General features: G+C 39.5%; 1 protein-coding gene across 5 annotated transcripts in view; it reads left to right on the forward strand.

Moving 5' to 3' along the window:
- TSGA10 (testis specific 10) overlaps nucleotides 1-19,082 on the forward strand; it is a 37,691-nt gene that overhangs the window by 5,525 nt on the left and 13,084 nt on the right. For 4 of the 5 annotated variants that reach the window (XR_014167488.1, XM_081907772.1, XM_081907774.1 and 1 more), the window contains exons 2-14: nucleotides 907-1,023; nucleotides 3,321-3,536; nucleotides 5,142-5,207; nucleotides 6,188-6,355; nucleotides 7,149-7,304; nucleotides 8,750-8,923; nucleotides 9,064-9,141; nucleotides 10,944-11,095; nucleotides 11,520-11,635; nucleotides 13,926-14,080; nucleotides 15,063-15,118; nucleotides 15,765-15,933; nucleotides 17,587-17,697. Coding sequence is in view for 4 of the 5 variants with exons in the window: in XM_081907772.1 (XP_081763898.1) it covers nucleotides 907-1,023; nucleotides 3,321-3,536; nucleotides 5,142-5,207; nucleotides 6,188-6,355; nucleotides 7,149-7,304; nucleotides 8,750-8,923; nucleotides 9,064-9,141; nucleotides 10,944-11,095; nucleotides 11,520-11,635; nucleotides 13,926-14,080; nucleotides 15,063-15,118; nucleotides 15,765-15,933; nucleotides 17,587-17,697 (1,734 nt within the window). In the remaining variant the exon portion in view is untranslated. The remainder of the gene's footprint in view (nucleotides 1-906; nucleotides 1,024-3,320; nucleotides 3,537-5,141; nucleotides 5,208-6,187; nucleotides 6,356-7,148; nucleotides 7,305-8,749; nucleotides 8,924-9,063; nucleotides 9,142-10,943; nucleotides 11,096-11,519; nucleotides 11,636-13,925; nucleotides 14,081-15,062; nucleotides 15,119-15,764; nucleotides 15,934-17,586; nucleotides 17,698-19,082) is intronic. The other variant, XM_081907773.1, reaches the window with a different exon arrangement.

Consider the following 19,082-nt stretch of genomic DNA (forward strand, 5'->3'; position numbering starts at 1 on the left):
TGTACTTTTAATTTTTGTGTCAGTTTTTCCAGTAACGCTATTTGCCAAATTGCATTATACCATTGGTCCATAGTTAATAATTGCAATGATTTCCATATCTTGGCAATAGCTGTTCTTGCAGCAATTAATAGTTGTGTTGTGAGTTCTTTGTTTGTAATTTGCAATATATTGTGACAAGTTAATTGTGGTGTCCTGGAGACTGTCTGCCTTGCAATCAGAGATATTTCTGTATATGCATTCTTTCTATAACTTCTATTTTTGGACACTCCCACCACATGTGCTGATATGTCCCTATAGTGGGACATCCTCTCCAACATATGGGAGAACCATTCAGTTTTATATAGGCTAGGCATCAAGGTATTAAGTACCAGTTGTACACCATTTTAAGGGCTGTTTCTCTAGATGTTGCCAATATGCATTTTTATGGCACTTTTGTCCACAATCTGTACCTTGCTTCTTCTTCAATTTCTAAACCCAAATTTAGTTCCCACCACCTCAAATTTTGCTGAGGAAAAAGTTGAACCTCTATAATAGATAGATTTCTACAAAGATATGAACCATTTTGTGAATATATTTTCTTTCACTGTTATTTTTCCATATTTCGTCACCTGTCTTATGACTTCGTCTTTAACCTATAAATTTGTTGATGGACCATAAATGAGCACACTTTGACTGTGGTTTCCCAGCCAGCCCTGATCCCATCCAATTATATTGCCATCTAAGCCTGTTGAACGTAGTGGACTTTACTTTCAGTTAAATATATACTGGTTTGGGCTTCAGCTATATTTACAATATAATACCTTATGACAATAACATTCAAAGCTTGCATTTTTTCAGCCGAATGCAGAAATAGACTATCACAAAACAGGACTGTTCTTTAAACAGTTTTTGCTTCTTTCCCCCCAGAGGTTGACAACAAGAGAAGAGCTTGTGTTAGGTTGTCCATTTTCTGAAAGTGAGAGAGCTTCAAAATCAGAAGACAGCATTAGGAAAGACAAAATCATCCAACAACTGCAATCAGAGGTTCTGTCATATTTTTCTGAAATTTTGGCTATTTGTAACAACTAAACTAGACCATAAACATAACATTTTGCTGTGAAAAATGGATTTGTCCTCTCATTAGAAATGTTGGGACAAAATAATGGCATGGGATCAATGGTTACATTATAATGACTATATAATAGTAGTTAATCAACCTGTTGTGGCATTTTACCATGACAATATCCGTGTGTACTAATGGGCCTTCCCAATGCAAAACCCTATAGGTTTAGCTCATTTGTTTACTGGAGGTATATGGAGAGTAATTACAGTACTTAGCTGCATCAGAGCTACTTGGCTTTTATCAGTCTTGATTCAGACCTGACAAAACTCGGTTGATGGATTCTTTAGAAATGTATGAATATTGTGTTTGCCAGATTTGATATCATTTCATTGATCAGAAGAGCATATGCTGATCACAAGACTGCTCATTAGCTGCAAAGGGCAAACGCAATCCATATTCCTTTTATATAACATATGACAGATATTTATTGGATACATAAATTGTTCGGACTGTGGCAGGAATCCACCCAGCACTCATGGGAAAATGTGGCATGATCTCTTAGAGTTATCAAATGAAACTTTAACACATGGTATGATAAAAGTCTGTAATTTTATCAGGACAAGTTACTTGTAGCTTACTGTTGTAACAATGGTTTTCTCAAAATTTATCTTCTGTACTATGAAAATAAATAAAAACAGTATTTTAAAAAGACTGCTCATTTGCTTAAAGGCTACAATATTAGCAGCGGCAGTAGGCAGAAGATTATTGAATTAAAGTGTATTTAATAGGGTTGGTTCGCATGACATGCTAAGCCAAACTTGATTTTAGTGAGATGTGAGCATGCTGGTTTTGGGGTAGGAGCTTGCAGCTGCTTTGTTCCCCCCTGATATTTTTTGCTGCCATGCTGCACTTAAGTAAGCCATAATTTGACTTACCATGTCCAAACCATGGCTTATAGTTAAGGTTTCTCTTCACCAGCCATGAACTGTTACCAAAGTTTAATCTTGTTTACAGCTTGTTGTTACCAAGGAGAGAGTTTAACCATGAGCCCTGGTTCAAACAAAGCAAACCTTGGTTAAGCTTGATACAACAATGAAAGGATAAGGGAAGAGCAAAACAGCTGTGAGCTCCTCTCTAGGAGCTTGCATACTTGCACAGTCTCACGAGGATTAGTATGTCATGCAAGACAGTATTATAAGCTTGCTAGCATTACTGGACAGATTTTATTCTAGTATGCCACCACCATGTGAAAGCCGTAGACCCTGGATTTTATTTCATGCTTCAGGCTCTATTGTATGTTTTACATGGAACTATGTTATCATTCAACATCACTAGAAACAAAGTTGCTGCATAATTAGGCACGTTCCATGAGCTGCATTATATGTTCTAGCTTTCTAACCTTAGAATTAAGACACTGAATTTGACATACATGCATCACAGGCAGATTTTAAAAGCTTCATTGTCATTCAGGTTCCAGGTAAAAAACAACAATTTCCATACAGCTGGAGGCCCTACTGGGCATGATGAGGGCAGGTTGCAACATGAGTTCCCCTTGCCCCCATGAGCTTGCCTGTAGTCTTGGAGCCCTTCTGGAAGATGAGGCAAAGTGATTTGGTGGGAAGAACATGGGAGCTGGGTTTGACTTTCACTTCTGGACTAATTATTTTGCAATTTAAATAACACATCATTCCTCTGCTTTATATTAAATCAGTGGTGTGACCCAGCTTTTATAGGCAGGTCACTTTGGCCTTAAAAGTTCTCATTATCTAACCATTATCGGATTTTCTGAACAATCCAGCGTATCACTTTTGAAGCACGCCTAAAGTGTTGGTCTTTGCATGGTTTTTCTGTCTGTCTTAGTCTACCTTACCACTGGGCTGCTTCACACATGACAGTTTTCGTTTACTGATGTAAAAAAATGCTTCTTTATATACTGTTCCTATTGAAACTTGGTTCATTGAGGCACCACCCAAAGGATTTTGACAGCTGATGAGTTTATAAGGAGTCACAGAGTTAGAGATAATCTAAGATGTTTGGGGCCTGAGCTCTCCAGGACTAAAGCTGGAGTGCCACTTAGTATGTGTGAAATGTATTCCTTTAGTCATGCGTAAGCTCAGCCAGCCATTTCCATGTGGGAACAAGCAGTTTCAATGTACCTTAACCATGGTCAGCTGCTCAGGAGCCTTTTACACTTAGTATGTGATAGGGACTAATGTTTTGCTGCCAAGACTTAAGATGTAGGAGAAGTGAAACCATTTTGTTCTGTTTGACTTACAAGGTTGAAGAACTGCGAACAAAAAATATTGAGTTGGAGAAGTATGTTACAAAAATACTTGATAGTAAGAAAGAAGTAACAACTCAAGTGGGTGACTTGACAAGTAAGAATGAATATCTCTGTAAAGAACTCGCTCATGTAGACAAGTTAGCAGAACAGCTGGAAAAAGAAAAAGAATTTGTATTGGATAGTGCAGACCAGGAAATTGCAGAAGCCAAGGTACTTGAATTAATAATAAAAAATTTATATATGCAATGCTTTTATAGTTTGTTCTTTTTGAGAATTAGTTTCACAATTACAGGAGAAATTTCCATTTCTGGATGCTCATGTAGTTTTAAGAGTTTGCATATGTGAAATACTGGAATTGTAACCAATTGGAAGAGCTATAGCTCAGTGAATGAGCATCTGGTTTGGATGCAGAAATTCCCAGATTCAGTCCCCAGCATCTCCAAATAGAACTGGCAAAGACTTCTGTCTGAAATCATGTAGAGCTGCTATCAGTCAGTGCAACAATACTGAATTGGATGGATCAAAGATCTATCTCAGAATAAGACAGTTTCCTATGTTCCTCTCAGTGTTCCAATAATTTTACAACACACACACACATGCAAACACACACACACACACACACACACACACACGCAAACACACAAACACACACACACACACAATGTTGACCAAGTAAAGAGATACAGGTGTAGGTCAAAAAATACTGTGGACATTTAGCCTTGTAATGGTGTAGAGCGGAGGAGGGTAAACTTGCAGGCGCTCCTATTGAAACTGTGATATCCATCAGCTGGAGTCTGATATAAAGGGCATACACTTAGACTTAAAGAATTTTGAGCACATGAATTTGTTTTGAGTAATACTTTTATAGTATCAGAACTCAACTCACAGTCCTTCAACATAAAAATCCACTCCTGGTTACCCTAAGCTTTCTTCATTCCAGCTGGATAATTTAGGAGGGATTCATTGTGTTGCTGTTATTGTTAAACAATCAGGAGTCAAAAATCCTTACCAATCTATAGCGTGTTCGAAAAGTAACAATACACCTATTGGATAATGTAACTCAGTAGGTGTCTGGTTACTTTTTGAACACCCTGTGCTTCAAATCACCCAGAGATTTATCAGTAGATCCTGATTTACCTTGTGCCCAACTCTGAGCTGCCCTCCCTGCCCCAAAGAGAAGTACCTCCTCACACTGCCACAAAGGAGCCTGGGAAGAGTATGTCCCCAGCCTTAGTGGCCCAGTGGAGACTGGCCAAAGGTGAACATGAGGCCAGCACCTTATCTTGGGTGGCAGCCGCAGGTGCTGGTGGGGCTGCATGGTAGAAAAGCTCTTCTTCAGCACTGGGCACTCAGCTCCCAGGCAGGCCTTGCACACAGCAAGCACAAGAAAGGCCAGCACAGCGCCTGCCTGCCTGGCCTCCCTCACCCACTTACATGCTTACTCTGAGGCCGCCTCAGCTCCTGTCAACCAGCACTCCCTAGCCAGCCCCAGAGGCACCATTTGCCTGCAGAGCTTGTAGCCAGGGCTGCTACAACAAACAGCTGAGTAAGCCTTCGGGAAGCAGGACGCAAGAGGGCATCAGAGGAGGGAGGGAAGGAAAGAGGCATAGAGGCCAGTGTTGCCTCAGCACCCCTGAGTGCCACAGCACACTGAAAACCACTGTGCTAACTGACTGACACCTCAGCTCTACTGGGTTTGTCATTTTCAGCTCATCTTAAATGAGTTATCCAAATGCATTATCAGTCAGTGAAAAATATTTGCCAAATGCTCTATTTTCAGTTGTCTAATCATATTTTTCTTTCTTTTCATTTTAGTCTCAGATTAAATGCCAACAAAATACTATACGGAAATTGGAACATAAAATCAGCGCCCTTAGCTCTGTAAGTTACATATCTTTATTTTTGCTGATGAAACCTCATATCATATATACATTGCAAAAAACATTTGCACAGATTAGTACAACTGATATGTCTTTTATAAGATATTTAAATGCATAATTGTAGTGTTAAGAATACATAATATTCAAAATGCCCCTTAGTCTGCATTTTATGTCTTTTCAGGGATCTTTCTCTTTCTTCAGCATTAACAGTAGTTTGACCTCCCTGCATGTCTGTAACACAGAAAGCAATGGGCACAATTCTTTCATATTCAGATTGCATCTCTGTGCACCTGGGAAGACATTGGGGATGCAAGCTGAACATGGTCATTACTGTACCCTTTCCTAACAACCCTTAGGTGTGTGGAGTTGGTGGGCGGGCTTAATTATTACCTAAAGACGTACTCTCCTCAAGTATAGAAATTCAAGGAGTAATCTGTTTATAAGGAAACCTTTTTCCTAGAGCCTTTTCCCTTAGAAATCTCATCTACCTGTCAGAATGGTTTGGGTGTGCCGTTTCACACTTACCTTCTTTTCACTTGCAGAGTGTACTATGTGCACCTGCACCCAAGCTAGGAAGCTCTGCATATTTTTTTTCTGTCTAGCAGAAAGATTGGCAAAAGATCCCTATTTTTCATCCATACTTCATAAAGGACAAAGAAGGAAAGAGAAGGCAGGTGGCAAAACCAGTCTTCTTCTCTCACTTAAGTTGTCAGCTATGACATTTGTTCAGTGGTGCACATAGGCATTCATAGCCACATGCATGCTAGGTTCTCCCACTCTTCCCAGCCTTTATTGTGAGATCTGCTTCATACAACCTACTCTATTAATCTTGACAGAAACAGCTTTAATGATTTTATAATATGGTAAATTCAGAAATTCTGAAACATAAAAAATCTTGTTTCTGTAGAAATGTGTAATTATTTGTCTTAGTTGGAAAAGTATGTTTATAGTAATAATTGTTTTCACTTTGGCACTTAAAAGCCTTCCTCAAACATTGAACTATCACAGGAGAAGCGTCCCTCAAGGCTTGACAATTCTATCAAGTCAGCAGAAGAAGACAGATATCAGCTGAAGAAAATGCTTCGAAATACGTCAAGCCCTAGGCGCAGCTCCTCTCATTCTGTTTCAAAGGAGCTTTCCCCCATCCGGGTATATTTTTCAACTTTCATAAAGTATAGATTTGTGCATTTTTTCAGCTGATTTTGATTACTTGGCACTATTAATATGCTAGTAAGGGACTGAAGTAAATTAATCAGGCTACCTAAATCCTGTTGAAGTCAGTAAGATTTAAGCAGCTTTACAATGCAGTTCTGTGCATTTCTATTCAGAAGCAGGCCCAATGAGTTCAGTGGAACTTGCCTCCTGATAAGTTAGAATTGCAGCCTAATGCATACAAAATACAGGTTGCATTTTCTGGTATGCATGCTATCTGGTTCCTGCTTGCTGCTGTTTGGATTGCAAGGACTAATTGATGATGGATTGGTAGGTGGATGGTTCTGTCACTGGGAAGATGTTGTACTACATTATCTTTTGTCGTTTCTAACTTTGTGATATGTACCTAAGTTTATACTATTTTCAAGGTATCTGTCAACTTAAATCTTTGTTTCGACTCATTTCAATAGAATTAATCACATTCTACATAGTATCTAACAAAAAGCATTTCAGAATAGTTAATTGTGGACAGATTAATATGAACTGAACAGACAGAAAGATATCCAATGGTTAGTCATACTCAAAGTAGATTAATTGAATTCAATAGACTTAAAGTCTCTGATTAATACTTAGTTGGATATTGCCCACCATCTTCCTGAATAATTTAAAACTGGATAATCCAATCAAATTTTAAAGTTTGTGACATGGATGTTATTGATTGATTGATTGATTGATTGATAAATCAAAAGCAGTAGAAAAGTAGATCAACTTCTCTTCATTAACTGTTTAGGGATGTAAATCTGATCCAGAATTTCAGCAAATGTTGAGAGACCGTGATGAATATAAGACAATGCTGGAAAGATATGAACGTCACATGGCAGAAGTTCAAGGCAACATCAAGGTTCTCACAGCAGAAAGAGACAAAGTTATTCAACTTTACGATCAGGTAATCTTTACAGGCATATGGAATATTCTGGTAAGAACAATTTCTGACAAAATATAAAATCTTAAAGTGTTTGGGAGCTGTTAACGTTAAGATTGCCTTAGGAGGCCTTGTTGAAGGTTTGTCATCTTCAGGATTTATGATGTAAAGGTAAAGGGACCCCTGACCATTAGGTCCAGTCGTGGCTGACTCTGGGGTTGCGGCACTCATCTCACTTTATTGGCCGAGGGAGCCGGTGTACAGCTTCCAGGTCATGGGGCCAGCATGACTAAGCAAACCAGAGCAGCGCACGGAAACGCCGTTTACCTTTCCGCCGGAGCGGTACCTATTTATCTACTTGTACTTTGATGTGCTTTCGAACTGCTAGGTTGGTAGGAGCAGGGACCGAGCAACAGGAGCTCACCCCGTTGCGGGGATTCGAACCACCGACATTCTGATCGGCAAGTCCTAGGCTCAGTGGTTTAACCCATAGTGCCACCTGTGTCCTGATTTATGGTGCGCAAATACTTAAAATGTGGGCTCCTACTTTTGGCACCTAAACTCTGGAATTTCTCTTTCTGGAGGGATATAGGACTGCCTTATTGTAGACTTAAACAGTTTGTTAAAATATTTTTGTTTTTCTAGGCTTCCTGCACTTAGGTTTCAATTTATTTTCTGTTTTATTTGTATAGCCTGATTTTATATGCAGAGAGATTTATGATTTGGATTTTTAAAAAAATTCCCTCTTTTCTTTTTTGTACTATTATAATTTATTATTGTAGCCTGCTTGTACATTTACACTGGGCGGAAAAGTTTTGAAATTTTGAAGATGAATGAATGAATGAATGAATGAATAGATGCTATCTCTTCTTTTGGGACCCATCATGGAAAGTAATGTGAGCAGCAGCTAGTGGGAAGGGGTGGTGCCACAGACCTGACCTAGTAGCACTGCTGCTGCCATGTAGCAGGATGAGGTGGAGTAGGGTGGTAGTGAGGACAGCGTGGTTCAAATATAGTGGCAGGTATGTTAAATTGGCTCTGCTGGTGTGCCTAAACCACCATAACTGAATTGCTACTTTGCCTTACCTCTTCACCATCCTGATACACAGCAGTAATCCTGCTGCCAGGACAGGTCCACGGTGACGCTCTTCCCTGCCGGCTGCTCCTATACAAACTATTAAGAACATAGAAAGAACGGTGATGAATTAGATCAAGGATTGATTTATTCCAGGATCACATTTCCACAGTGCCAGCCTGATGCTTCTGGATAGCTCCCAACCTAAGCAGGTTTTAATAACAACAGGCCTTCTCTGTTGCTTGGGCTATTTGTGGATGTGAAATTATGGGTTGTATTCACTTAGTATATATCTGCTGAAGTTGGTTCTAGTTTTGTCTTTGGTAGGCTAGTTACAATTTAAGTTGTCTTGAATTGGACAAATCTGCATCTGAGTTTTAATTTTGAATGATAGGCCCAGGAAGAAATAAGTCAACTGCGAAAAGAAGCTATGAAAGTCCCGAAAGCATCCAAAACTGCGATGACTGCACAGGCTGTTTTGAGGCGTGTGGAAACAGAAAGGGATGCAGCTATTTCTGATTTCCGAAGGATGTCCACTGAACGAGATAGCTTGAGAGAGAGGTTAAAGGTTTGACTTTTTATCCAAATTCATTTGTGCAACATCTGTTCAACATAAGACAATTGCCAATACCGTTGTGTGGTATCTAATTTAATAGATTAAATTTTATTATACTAAGTGTATTTGATTTATGTTTTTGTTTGATACAGATTGCTCAAGAGACTGCATTTAATGAAAAAGCTCACCTGGAACAGAGAGTTGAGGAACTGGAGTTAAATGTTCAGAGTGTAAGGGAAAATGTTTCCTTATTTTAAAGATATGGTAGATATAACGTTAAACAAGTGGTTAGAAGCCTGTAAGGACAGAGACATTGAAAAGATACATTGAATGATTTTTTTGTATAAATATACAACTCTTACTACATTATTCAAGAAACATGCAATTATTTGTATGCATTAATTCTTATGCTTTTATTTAGTAATCTATACAGAGATTTATTTGTTTGTTTGCTTATTTATTTATTTATTTATTTATTTATATCTCGCCTTTCTCCCAGTGCAGGAGTCAGATCCATGTTGGCTCACAACATGTATTAAATACAGATACAGCTAAAAAGCACACCAAGCAGTTAGAAGTATAAAAAAAGTTGCCATATTAAAAACAACACTGAATTAAAACAACTTAACCATTTAAAAACCCAACAACAAGAGGAGGAGAAAATATGCAATTCATACCATTAAATGACCCTGCCACAATAGTGGCCAAAGGCCTATCTAAACAAAAAAAGCCTGCCTGCCAGCGAAAGGAGAGAAAGGGCCAACCTAACCTGCCATGGACTAGAGTTCCACAATATGAGAGCAGCCACCAAAAAGGCCCTCCCCCATGTCCCCACCAAATGTGCCTGTGAGGGTGGCAAATGGAGAGAAAGGTGTCCCCTGAAGATTTCAAAACCTGGTCAGGCTTATCTAGAGAGATAGCCTGGACCCAAGGTGTATAGGGCTTTGTAGCTCATGACCAACATTTCAGTTGTGCCCAGAAACAGACCAGTAGCCAGTGGGCTTATTGTAACAATGAGTTTCGATTCTCACTGTAACCTTTATTAAAGGGAAATATATTCTTAAAGAATTAGTCCTAGAACCTGTAGTATATAAGATACAGTCTTACTGGGGGGGGGGATAGGAGACTGATTTGCTCTCCATTCAGGGTTATCTCCAGGGTTTTGTGTGCTTTGGCAACAGAGCATCAATACTCCTAGTTTGTGCATTAAAGAACTGCCTATTTTTCAGCTAACCAGGTCCTTGCTCTGCTATGCATCGTGTTACATTTGGCTGTTTTTATTAAGATAATGCAATCAGCTGAGGTGGACAAGGTGCTGGTGGCAGTGCATCTGACCACATGCGCCCTTGACCCCTGTCCCTCCTGGCTTATTAAATCTAGCAGAGGGAGACTGACTGGTTGGGTCCCTAGTATGGTTAATGCTTCGCTGCATTGGAGGGGGGCTCTGCTGCATCATCCAAGTCTTCTGTCTGGCTTGGCAGTCTATAGCAGACCCCCACAGTAAAGTCACTGTTGTTTCTTTCTCTTACAATCTTTACCCATACACTCTCAGTCTGCTTTCCATGCTCCAAGTCATGGATTTCTTCACAGGTATACACATCCTTACATATAATGCTACTCCTCCTCCCTTTTCTGCTTGGCCTATTCCTTTAAAACAGATTATACCCCTCAGTTTCTACATTCCAGTCATGGGTCTCATCCCACCAGGTTTCAGTAATGCCTACCAGGTCATACTTGCAATCCTGAATTAAAAGCTTGTCTCCCATACTCTGTGCATTTGTGTGGAGACAACTTCTTTGGAGGCTTTTAAGCAGAGGTTGGATGGTCATCGGTTATGGCTGCTTTAGCTGAGATTCCTGCATTGCAAGGGGTTGGACTCGATGACCCTTGGGTTCCTTCCAACTCTACAATTCTATAATTCTATAAAAAGTCTGAAAAGGCAACACAAATAATTTCTAAGTAAAGGTGTATGTTAACTGAAGTAGTTGGATGTTATATAAAGTAATAATTCCTTGTCACTTTAATGTCTCAGCTTGACAATGAGCGATTAGATCAAACATCAAAGATGGCTTTAATGAAGGAGACAATCGAGTCTCTAGAAATGGAGATGAAAATATTGGCAAAAAGAGCAGTAGATTTTGAAAGTGAGCTAAGCAGGCAAAAAGCAACTAATGCTTCACTGAGGTAACTGAAATATGTGTTGAATCAAATATTTTATGTTTCTAAGTTTGTGCCTGTTGACTGGCTATAATCTGAACTTTTTGAGATACGAAGTAGGCTTATTAATGGGATATAAATAATAATGTAGTTTAAAAGGATGGTGATATAATGTATGTTCTACTTTGGCAATAGTTGCTCTTTAGTTAAGTTGGCTTATTTCATACACTAATTCTAAATTACCTAATACCTGATTTGCACTGACTTCTGTTTGAAGAGTTCCGTAGCTTGTGCTTAGCTTTTATTCACTGTTAATTATGCGTTCACAAAATTCCCTTGCTCTATAGTCACTAGCTATTAATTAGTTGCCATTTATCATGAGATCCCTTTTAGTGTTAGTGCAAAGTTTGTGTGAAAAGATAAATTTAAACTGCCCTTTGTTAATTTTTAGCATTATGAATGAAAAAATGGAGCATAACATTGCAGAGGCCCAACGACAACTCTCAAAGAAAAAATATGAATTACAGCTCATTCAAGATAAAATTACGTGTCTAGATGAAAAAAATGGTAAGTTTCAAATGCTAACCTTTGAGTAATTTTTAAAATTTATTTTATACAGGATTATTTATTGGACCATTGCAATGTGATTTTATGTGGGGCTACCCTTGAGGGACACGGTTGGCGCTGTGGGTTAAACCATAGAGCCTAGGACTTGCCAATCAGAAGGTCGGCGGTTTGAATTCCCGCGACGGGGTGAGCTCCCGTTGCTCGGTCCCTGCTCCTGCCAACCTAGCAGTTCGAAAGCATGTTAAAGTGCAAGTACATAAATAGGTACCGCTCCGGCGGGAAGGTAAACGGCGTTTCCGACTAAGCCAGAAGTGGCTTAGTCATGCTGGTCACATGACCTGGAAGCTGTCTGCGGGCAAATGCCGGCTCCCTCGGCCAATAAAGCGAGACGAGCACCGCAATCCCAGAGTCAGCCACGACTGGACCTAATGGTCAGCGGTCCCTTTACCTTTACCCTTGAGGCTGGTGCAGAATTATGCAGCCTGGTTATCAGGTGCTGGCTATTGACAAAATATAACACCTATATTGTGAGAGTTGCATTTGGCTAGCAGTATGCTACCAAACTATCTTCAAGGTCTTACTATTAAGTATATTAAACCTAAACACCTGCGGCTTAAAATCTTACCTTACTCATTATACCCCTGCCTGACTTTTGCGACCTGCCTCTGAGAAATGTCTGATGGTGCCTGATAGTGTCAGACTATCCTTAAGAAGAATTGTGCATTTGGCACTGGGGTTATGAAACTCTACCTAGTAAAATCAAGTTGGCATTGTTTGTAATTAGCTGAAAGTGCCCAATTAAGACTTTTTATGCAAACAATTTCCTGTTTTTATAACCTTGTTGAGTGACTCATATTTGTAATCCTGCATTTCTGTTTCTTGAATGTATTCTGCTTGGTTTCATTTGTTATGTCATTTTAGTTTTAATTGTGATTCTGTAGACCACATTTTTATGAGTTTTGGGCATAGAAATGAATTATTAATAACAACGACTGGGGCCAGAGACTGGCAAGTCTACAAGTGTCACCCACTAATCCATATGGATGATCTTTTACATCTATTTTGTGCCAAGTTTCTGCCTAAGTTCTGTGATTTATTTAGTCAGGAATATTTGTTTCTATGACTTTAGTACCAGTGAACTTTTTTTATATAGGAAGTAGCTGATAATAAATAATATTTATTTCTGCTTTGCCCCCCGAGGTCATGATTGAAATCGCCTTGATCCAAGCACTTTATATTACTGTAAAAACAGTAACAAAACTGCATCCCACAAGCCTTAGGCACAGAGAGGTGTACTTTTCATAGAGCAAGGGGAGCCAATGAGGTGCCCTCCATATGATTTTGGACTACGATTTCCATAAGCCATGGTCATCATGGTAGTGGTCAGGAATGATAGAAATTGTAGTCTTACAAAAACTGGAACATACCTCATTGGCTACCCACAGCCTGTGTCATTACAAGAATGTGACGCAAAGCATAGAGCCCCAAAATGCTGCTACAGAAAAGTTCAATTTTCTTGGCTACTTGGGCCAAGTTTGACAATTAAGGACACATCCATGTGATGGTGTTTGTGCTGTATTTATATAAAGTTATTTAGAAGCATTTGAAAATTATTGGAAAATATGGCAATAATAGTGCTACATATTTATACACATGTATAGTGCATTTCAAGTGTTATATTCTGTGGCAAGTGGTGAGTAGCTAGACCAGTTTCCCCCATTGTTCACTTCCTCCCCAGGCCTGGGCATGAGAGGTGAGGGAGGTTCAGTGCTATCATTGTGGATAGAATGAGCACGATAGATTTCTTAAAAATCACACTATATGTGTTACTGTAAGTAACTTAGCAATGTCAGATTGTCTTGTTATTAACTCTTCTTTTTGCGAATGGTCACTGTTACTAAGGAAATTGTGACTGTCCATTGTATTTCATTTTCTTCTGACCTCATTGTTTCCAGTTTCTCCCCACCCCCTCTGCCTCCCCGCCCCCAATCATGTACATGCACCAACAACTCAGGATAAAATGAAGTGGACTGTACTCCACAAAATCTTATGATGCAATAAATCATTGGCCTTTAAGATGTCACAAGACTGTTCATTGTTTTTTTCTGCAAGACTATCTTATCTAAAAGTTTGCAGTTTGGCCAGAATGTACGGGGAGGGGAACTTGTACATGGTTGCACATGCATAATAAACATTTGTATGCTCATCAGAGTTGTTGCTTGATCAGGCCTATTTACCAAAGGTTATTTTAAATTGATAAAATAATGAAATTCTATTATAATATTTCCAGAAAAGCTTTCAAAACAAAATCTTGTTCAACAAGAAGACATTTGTACACTCAATGACACAATAACTGAACTAGATACAGAAAAGGATTCTTTACATGAGCTTCTGGAAGAGAAAGCAGATAAAGTTGCCTCCCTTGAAGAAAGCTTGGCCCTTAAAGTAAGTTTTGATATGTAAATGTTTAGATATTTAAGATTCATCACATTTAGAATTTTTTTTGTGCTTATGCAGGAAGGAGACTTCATATTTGGCATGTAGCTTTTGAAAGTACACATTACAGGCATATTGGACAAAGTAAATGGTACAAGTATGAGTTGTGCTAGTGATGAGAAATTGACATTTCTGTGGATTATTTTTGAGTAATTTTGTTTTAATATGCAAATACGTGGATTAGTAGGGTTAAAACATTCTGCTTATTAAAATTGGTGCTTTTTAGATTTAGTTTAAACATACACCTTCCAATGCTACTAATAAAATGATTATGACTTTTAAGTACAGTTTTAAATATAGAATGAGGAACTTTACTACCATTTAGAAAACTGTTAAAATGCTATATATTTTTTTGCAAATAACTTTCTATCTCTGTGCATGCTGTTTGTAGGTCTTGCAGCCAGAGACTCTGTAACCACTATGCTGTATATGTTGAGATTCTAATAGCAACTTTAGGGGGCATTTTGATTGAGCAAACCACGTCACATCAAAGGGTTAATCCCACCCCCTTCCAGCACCACATTTCAGAGATTTCTGAGACTTTTGCTGCAAAGTTTGCATGTGCCATGATATTAAATCTCTACCATATTTATTTTGCTGTTCTGGCAGCCTAACATTTCAATCAAATGCATGTCTACTTAGAACTAAGCCCCACTGAGCTCAATGAGACTTATTCCCAAGCAAGTGTGTATAGGATTGCAGTCAAAATGTTAAAAACCTGTGGAGTGCAAGCTTATGTACAATTACTCAGAAGTAAATCCTGCTCTGTTCATTGGAGTTTACTCTCATATAAGGATGAGTAGAATTGCAGCCTTAATCTTATAAAATATTACTGAACAAAAGAAACTAACATGAAAAAACAAACTATTTCCTGGTTTGTTCATCTCTTTTTTACTAACTGAGGAAAAATACATTTTTATTTATTTTCAAGGAAAAGACCATTTCAGATTTGAAGTGCCTACTTTCTGATATGGAGAAATCAACAAAGTAAGACGTAAACTCTGGATTTTGTTCTTTCTTTTAAAGTTATTTTTACTTAACTTGAACTATTCTGTTAGAATTAACATATATAAATTAATCTATTCTGTATTTATAACTTGTAATATTAGACTTAAGGGACGTGGGTGGCGCTGTGGGTTAAACCACAGAGCCTAGGACTTGCTGATCAGAAGGTTGGCAGTTCAAATCCCCGCGACGGGGTGAGCTCCCGTTGCTCGGTCCCTGCTCCTGCCAACCTAGCAGTTCAAAAGCACGTCATAGTGCAAGTAGATAAATAGGTACTGCTCCGGCGGAAGGTAAATGGCTTTTCCGTGCACTGCTCTGGTTCGCCAGAAGCAGCTTAGTCATGCTGGCCACATGACCCGGAAGCTGTACGCCGGCTCCCTCGGCCAATAAAGCGAGATGAGTGCCGCAACCCCAGAGTCGGTCACGACTGGACCTAATGCTCAGGGGTCCTTTTACCTTTACCTTAATATTAGACTTATTCAATATTTTAAAAATGTTTTAATAAATAAACATAATTATTGGTATACTTCTATCTAAAAATATTTGATGAAGGGACATTTTCATGCCCTTGTTTTGCAATAACATTTTTATGTAAAATGTATTTTGCATTTTATAATTTACTGCCCAGGCATTCTACTGAAGCACTCTGCAGGTGTGAACAGGATATTACCAAACTACATCAACTTTTGGATGAATCTAATAATGAACTTGCTCAGACTAGTGAAGAGAAAGAAGGATTAATTCGGGAGAATGATAATCTACAAAAACAGCTTTATGGCTTCAAGGAGGAGAATCAGGTATATGTTGGCAGATTTGAATACAACTCATATTTACCTTTCCACTATTAACCAGGAACTGTTTTGTAACTAACTAGGGAGGACAGGAGTGCCTGTCATGCTTTGGTCCATGGGGTCACAAAGCAACTAAACAACAACAGGAAGGATATTGTTCCAATCTCTGAGCAGTGCAAGATTACAGGGAGTTCCAGGGTTTGTGTTTCCTTTCGGAAAATTAGGCACAGGTGTCTTTATGATACATGGTTTGTTTACAGATATATACAACCTGAGCCTAAGATGGAGGGGTTCCCAGCATCACTCTGGGTCTTGCTTCCTCCATAGACACAGTTCTGGATTCAAACGAGCATCAGCCATGATGCTCTCTGCCTCTGTCTCCAGCTCATTGCTTTAGTACCACATTACATCACAGCCCTAACTCTAACCTCTAAGTTTTTAGTCCACACTTCTTGCTTTAGCTATTGAGCAGGGGTCACAACCATTTGTCATTCCACACAGACACCCTTTGATCCTCTATAGCCTTCGAATCCCCATGATGGGGTGAGCTCCCGTTGCTTGGTCCCTGCTCCTGCCAACCTAGCAGTTCGAAAGCACATCAAAGTGCAAGTAAATAAATAGGAACCGCTCCGGCGGGAAGGTAAACGGCATTTCCGTGCACTGCTCTGGTTTGCCAGAAGTGGCTTAGTCATGCTGGCCACATGACCTGGAAAAACTGTCTGCGGACAAACATCAGATCCCTTGGCCAGTAAAGTGAGATGAGCGCCGCAACCCCAGAGTTGTTCGTGACTGGACTTAATGGTCAGGGGTCCTTTACCTTTCTTCTAGTCTTCTTAATAGCCTATCACCCCAGGTGATTTCCTCACATGGAAGTTAGCCTAGCTTAATTAGCCCTTAGCATTTCACTTAATTTAAGGATTAGCAGAAACTAGCAGGCAGTTTAATTTACAGGATCTGGCTTAATACACAGTGGCTTAATACACACATGTCTTGCACTCAGTTTTAACACTCCAAAACATTGATTAAATTCTAACACCTAGACCCTGGAATTTAGGGTGTCTAGTATCCACAAACTCATAACACTATGTTCTCTGGAGGTGGTTAACACGTCATCATATGGGTTATGCTGCAATCTTGCTGCTGAAGACAGGAAACACAGACTGGTCTTTATCTGTTGGTCTCACCCTCATCATCTCAGTCAGTTTCTTGCCTTCTTCACGGACAGGTGTGTGTGTGTATGTATGCATGTGTAGGACCAGCCCACCCATGAGCAAGGTGCTCAGGCAGGTGCCTGCCTCACAGAGCAGTAGATCCCAATGTAGAGTTTTATTCCCCCCTTGTTGCTGACATGGACCTTCACTCACCTCTTCTTCCCTGCCAGGGAGGAGGGCATCATTTTGAGGTTCCCCTCAGATGCCAAAATGTCTTCGGCCAGCCCTGTGTGTTCACATGTGTTTTGCTTCAGGCTTGTTCTGCTAACTCTTAATTTTTATTTAGAATTTTGTTTCATCTTGAAGGTTCGTATTTCTCCTTTTATATATAGGAATGCATCTTTAATTGTAACACGTTACGACACCTAATCCTACTTCTAAAATATAGTCAAACCTGAAAAGAGTATGAAATGCTTGCCTAAAACAATGTTTCCCATTTCTTTGACAGATTCTGCATCACAAACTCAGTGAATGTCAGAATGAACTTGATAATCTGAAGGCAAAAACGGAAGATTGGCATACAGATATTTCCAGACTGAAGGGCATGCTGAAGTCTAAAGTAAATGTATATTTTGAAAAGCTGCAAGTTTTCTAAACCATGCAATGTCTAATGGGGTGCTTCCTGTCAAGGAGCATATTCCTATACATTCTAATGATTTGAAAGGTTTTACTGAGCCTTCAGAGAGTGCTGTGCAAAATGCTTCAGGAGAGCTGACAGCTTTGTTGGGTGGTTCACAGTGACACTTGTAAAGCATTCTGCAAGATAGTAATTTGCAAGGGGCTTATCAAGACTCTTGCAAAGCCCTATGCAAAATACTATGTTGCTGAGCAGTTTGCAAGGGTCTTGTGAAAGGCCCTGCAAAGCACTCGTCCTGAGGCAAAAAAGGGTTGTTTGATGTCATTGTGACATCAGGGTATTGCTAGGTGGGCTACCCCAACCAATGTCAAATTTTGCCCACAAGGGGTGGGGGAGATAACAATCTCGCCCATTGGACCAGATCCCATTCACCACACCTGCTCTAAAAAATGATTCCACTCAGCCAGTACTGGGAAACTGCATTACTTTTATAGTCTATGTTCTATAGATTGCAAAAGCTTTGCAGCCAAACTAGCTTTTGATTAAGATCTCAAATAGGTCAAAAGTCTGTAGAAGGAAGGAGCAGCTTTCTAACAGCATTAATCTGTACTGACACATGTGCAAAAGGGAAAAAGAATTTGATATTCCCAATAGAAGAAGGCAGGCAAGGTCAATGCACATCTGAGCTGCCTTAGTGTTATTTAAGGCCTCAATTCAAAATGCACTGCATGCTGAAAAATGCTTGCATGCAGTTACAAAATTCATGAGACTATTCTATTTTTTGCATTTTTACTAAACACTAAAGTTTACTGAGGCATTTCCTCATCTGCTTTGATTTTCTTGCAGCAGATCTTACAGAGGAAGGAGCTGCAATGGTATACTTGGAACAACATCAGAGCCCTTCCCCTTCCCCACTATACAGCTGGTGCTTGCCCTACTGTTTTGTTCCCTTCCCCCCTGCAGCCCATCAAAACTTTACTACTGTGGTATGAGTGGCAAGAGTGGGAGGAGATATTCTCCCCAAATTGGACATGGGCATGTTGCACAAGTTGAGCGGTACCTGCATGGCAGGTCCATCTTTGTACAATGAAGTTCAGATGTTCACCAGTCCTGCATACCCACCATACAACTGGACTGAAGTGAATATAGTTTACTAAGGGCCAGTTCACTTTTTTTTCATCTATTTATATTGTAAAGTGTAGCAGTAGAGAGCCATGGGCTCTCTTTCCAATTGTCTAACAATATGGGGTGTATGCAACCAGTTCCCATGAACTTTCACTCAAAAAAGTTGTGGAAGGATTGCAGCATTCAGGTGATTATATATACAAATGATAGCATATATGCACTGTAACACAGGTTGTGTTTTC

The sequence above is a fragment of the Podarcis melisellensis genome (genome assembly GCF_964234715.1).
Source record: "Podarcis melisellensis genome assembly, chromosome: 4".
In the NCBI taxonomy this organism is placed as follows: Eukaryota; Metazoa; Chordata; class Lepidosauria; order Squamata; family Lacertidae; genus Podarcis; species Podarcis melisellensis.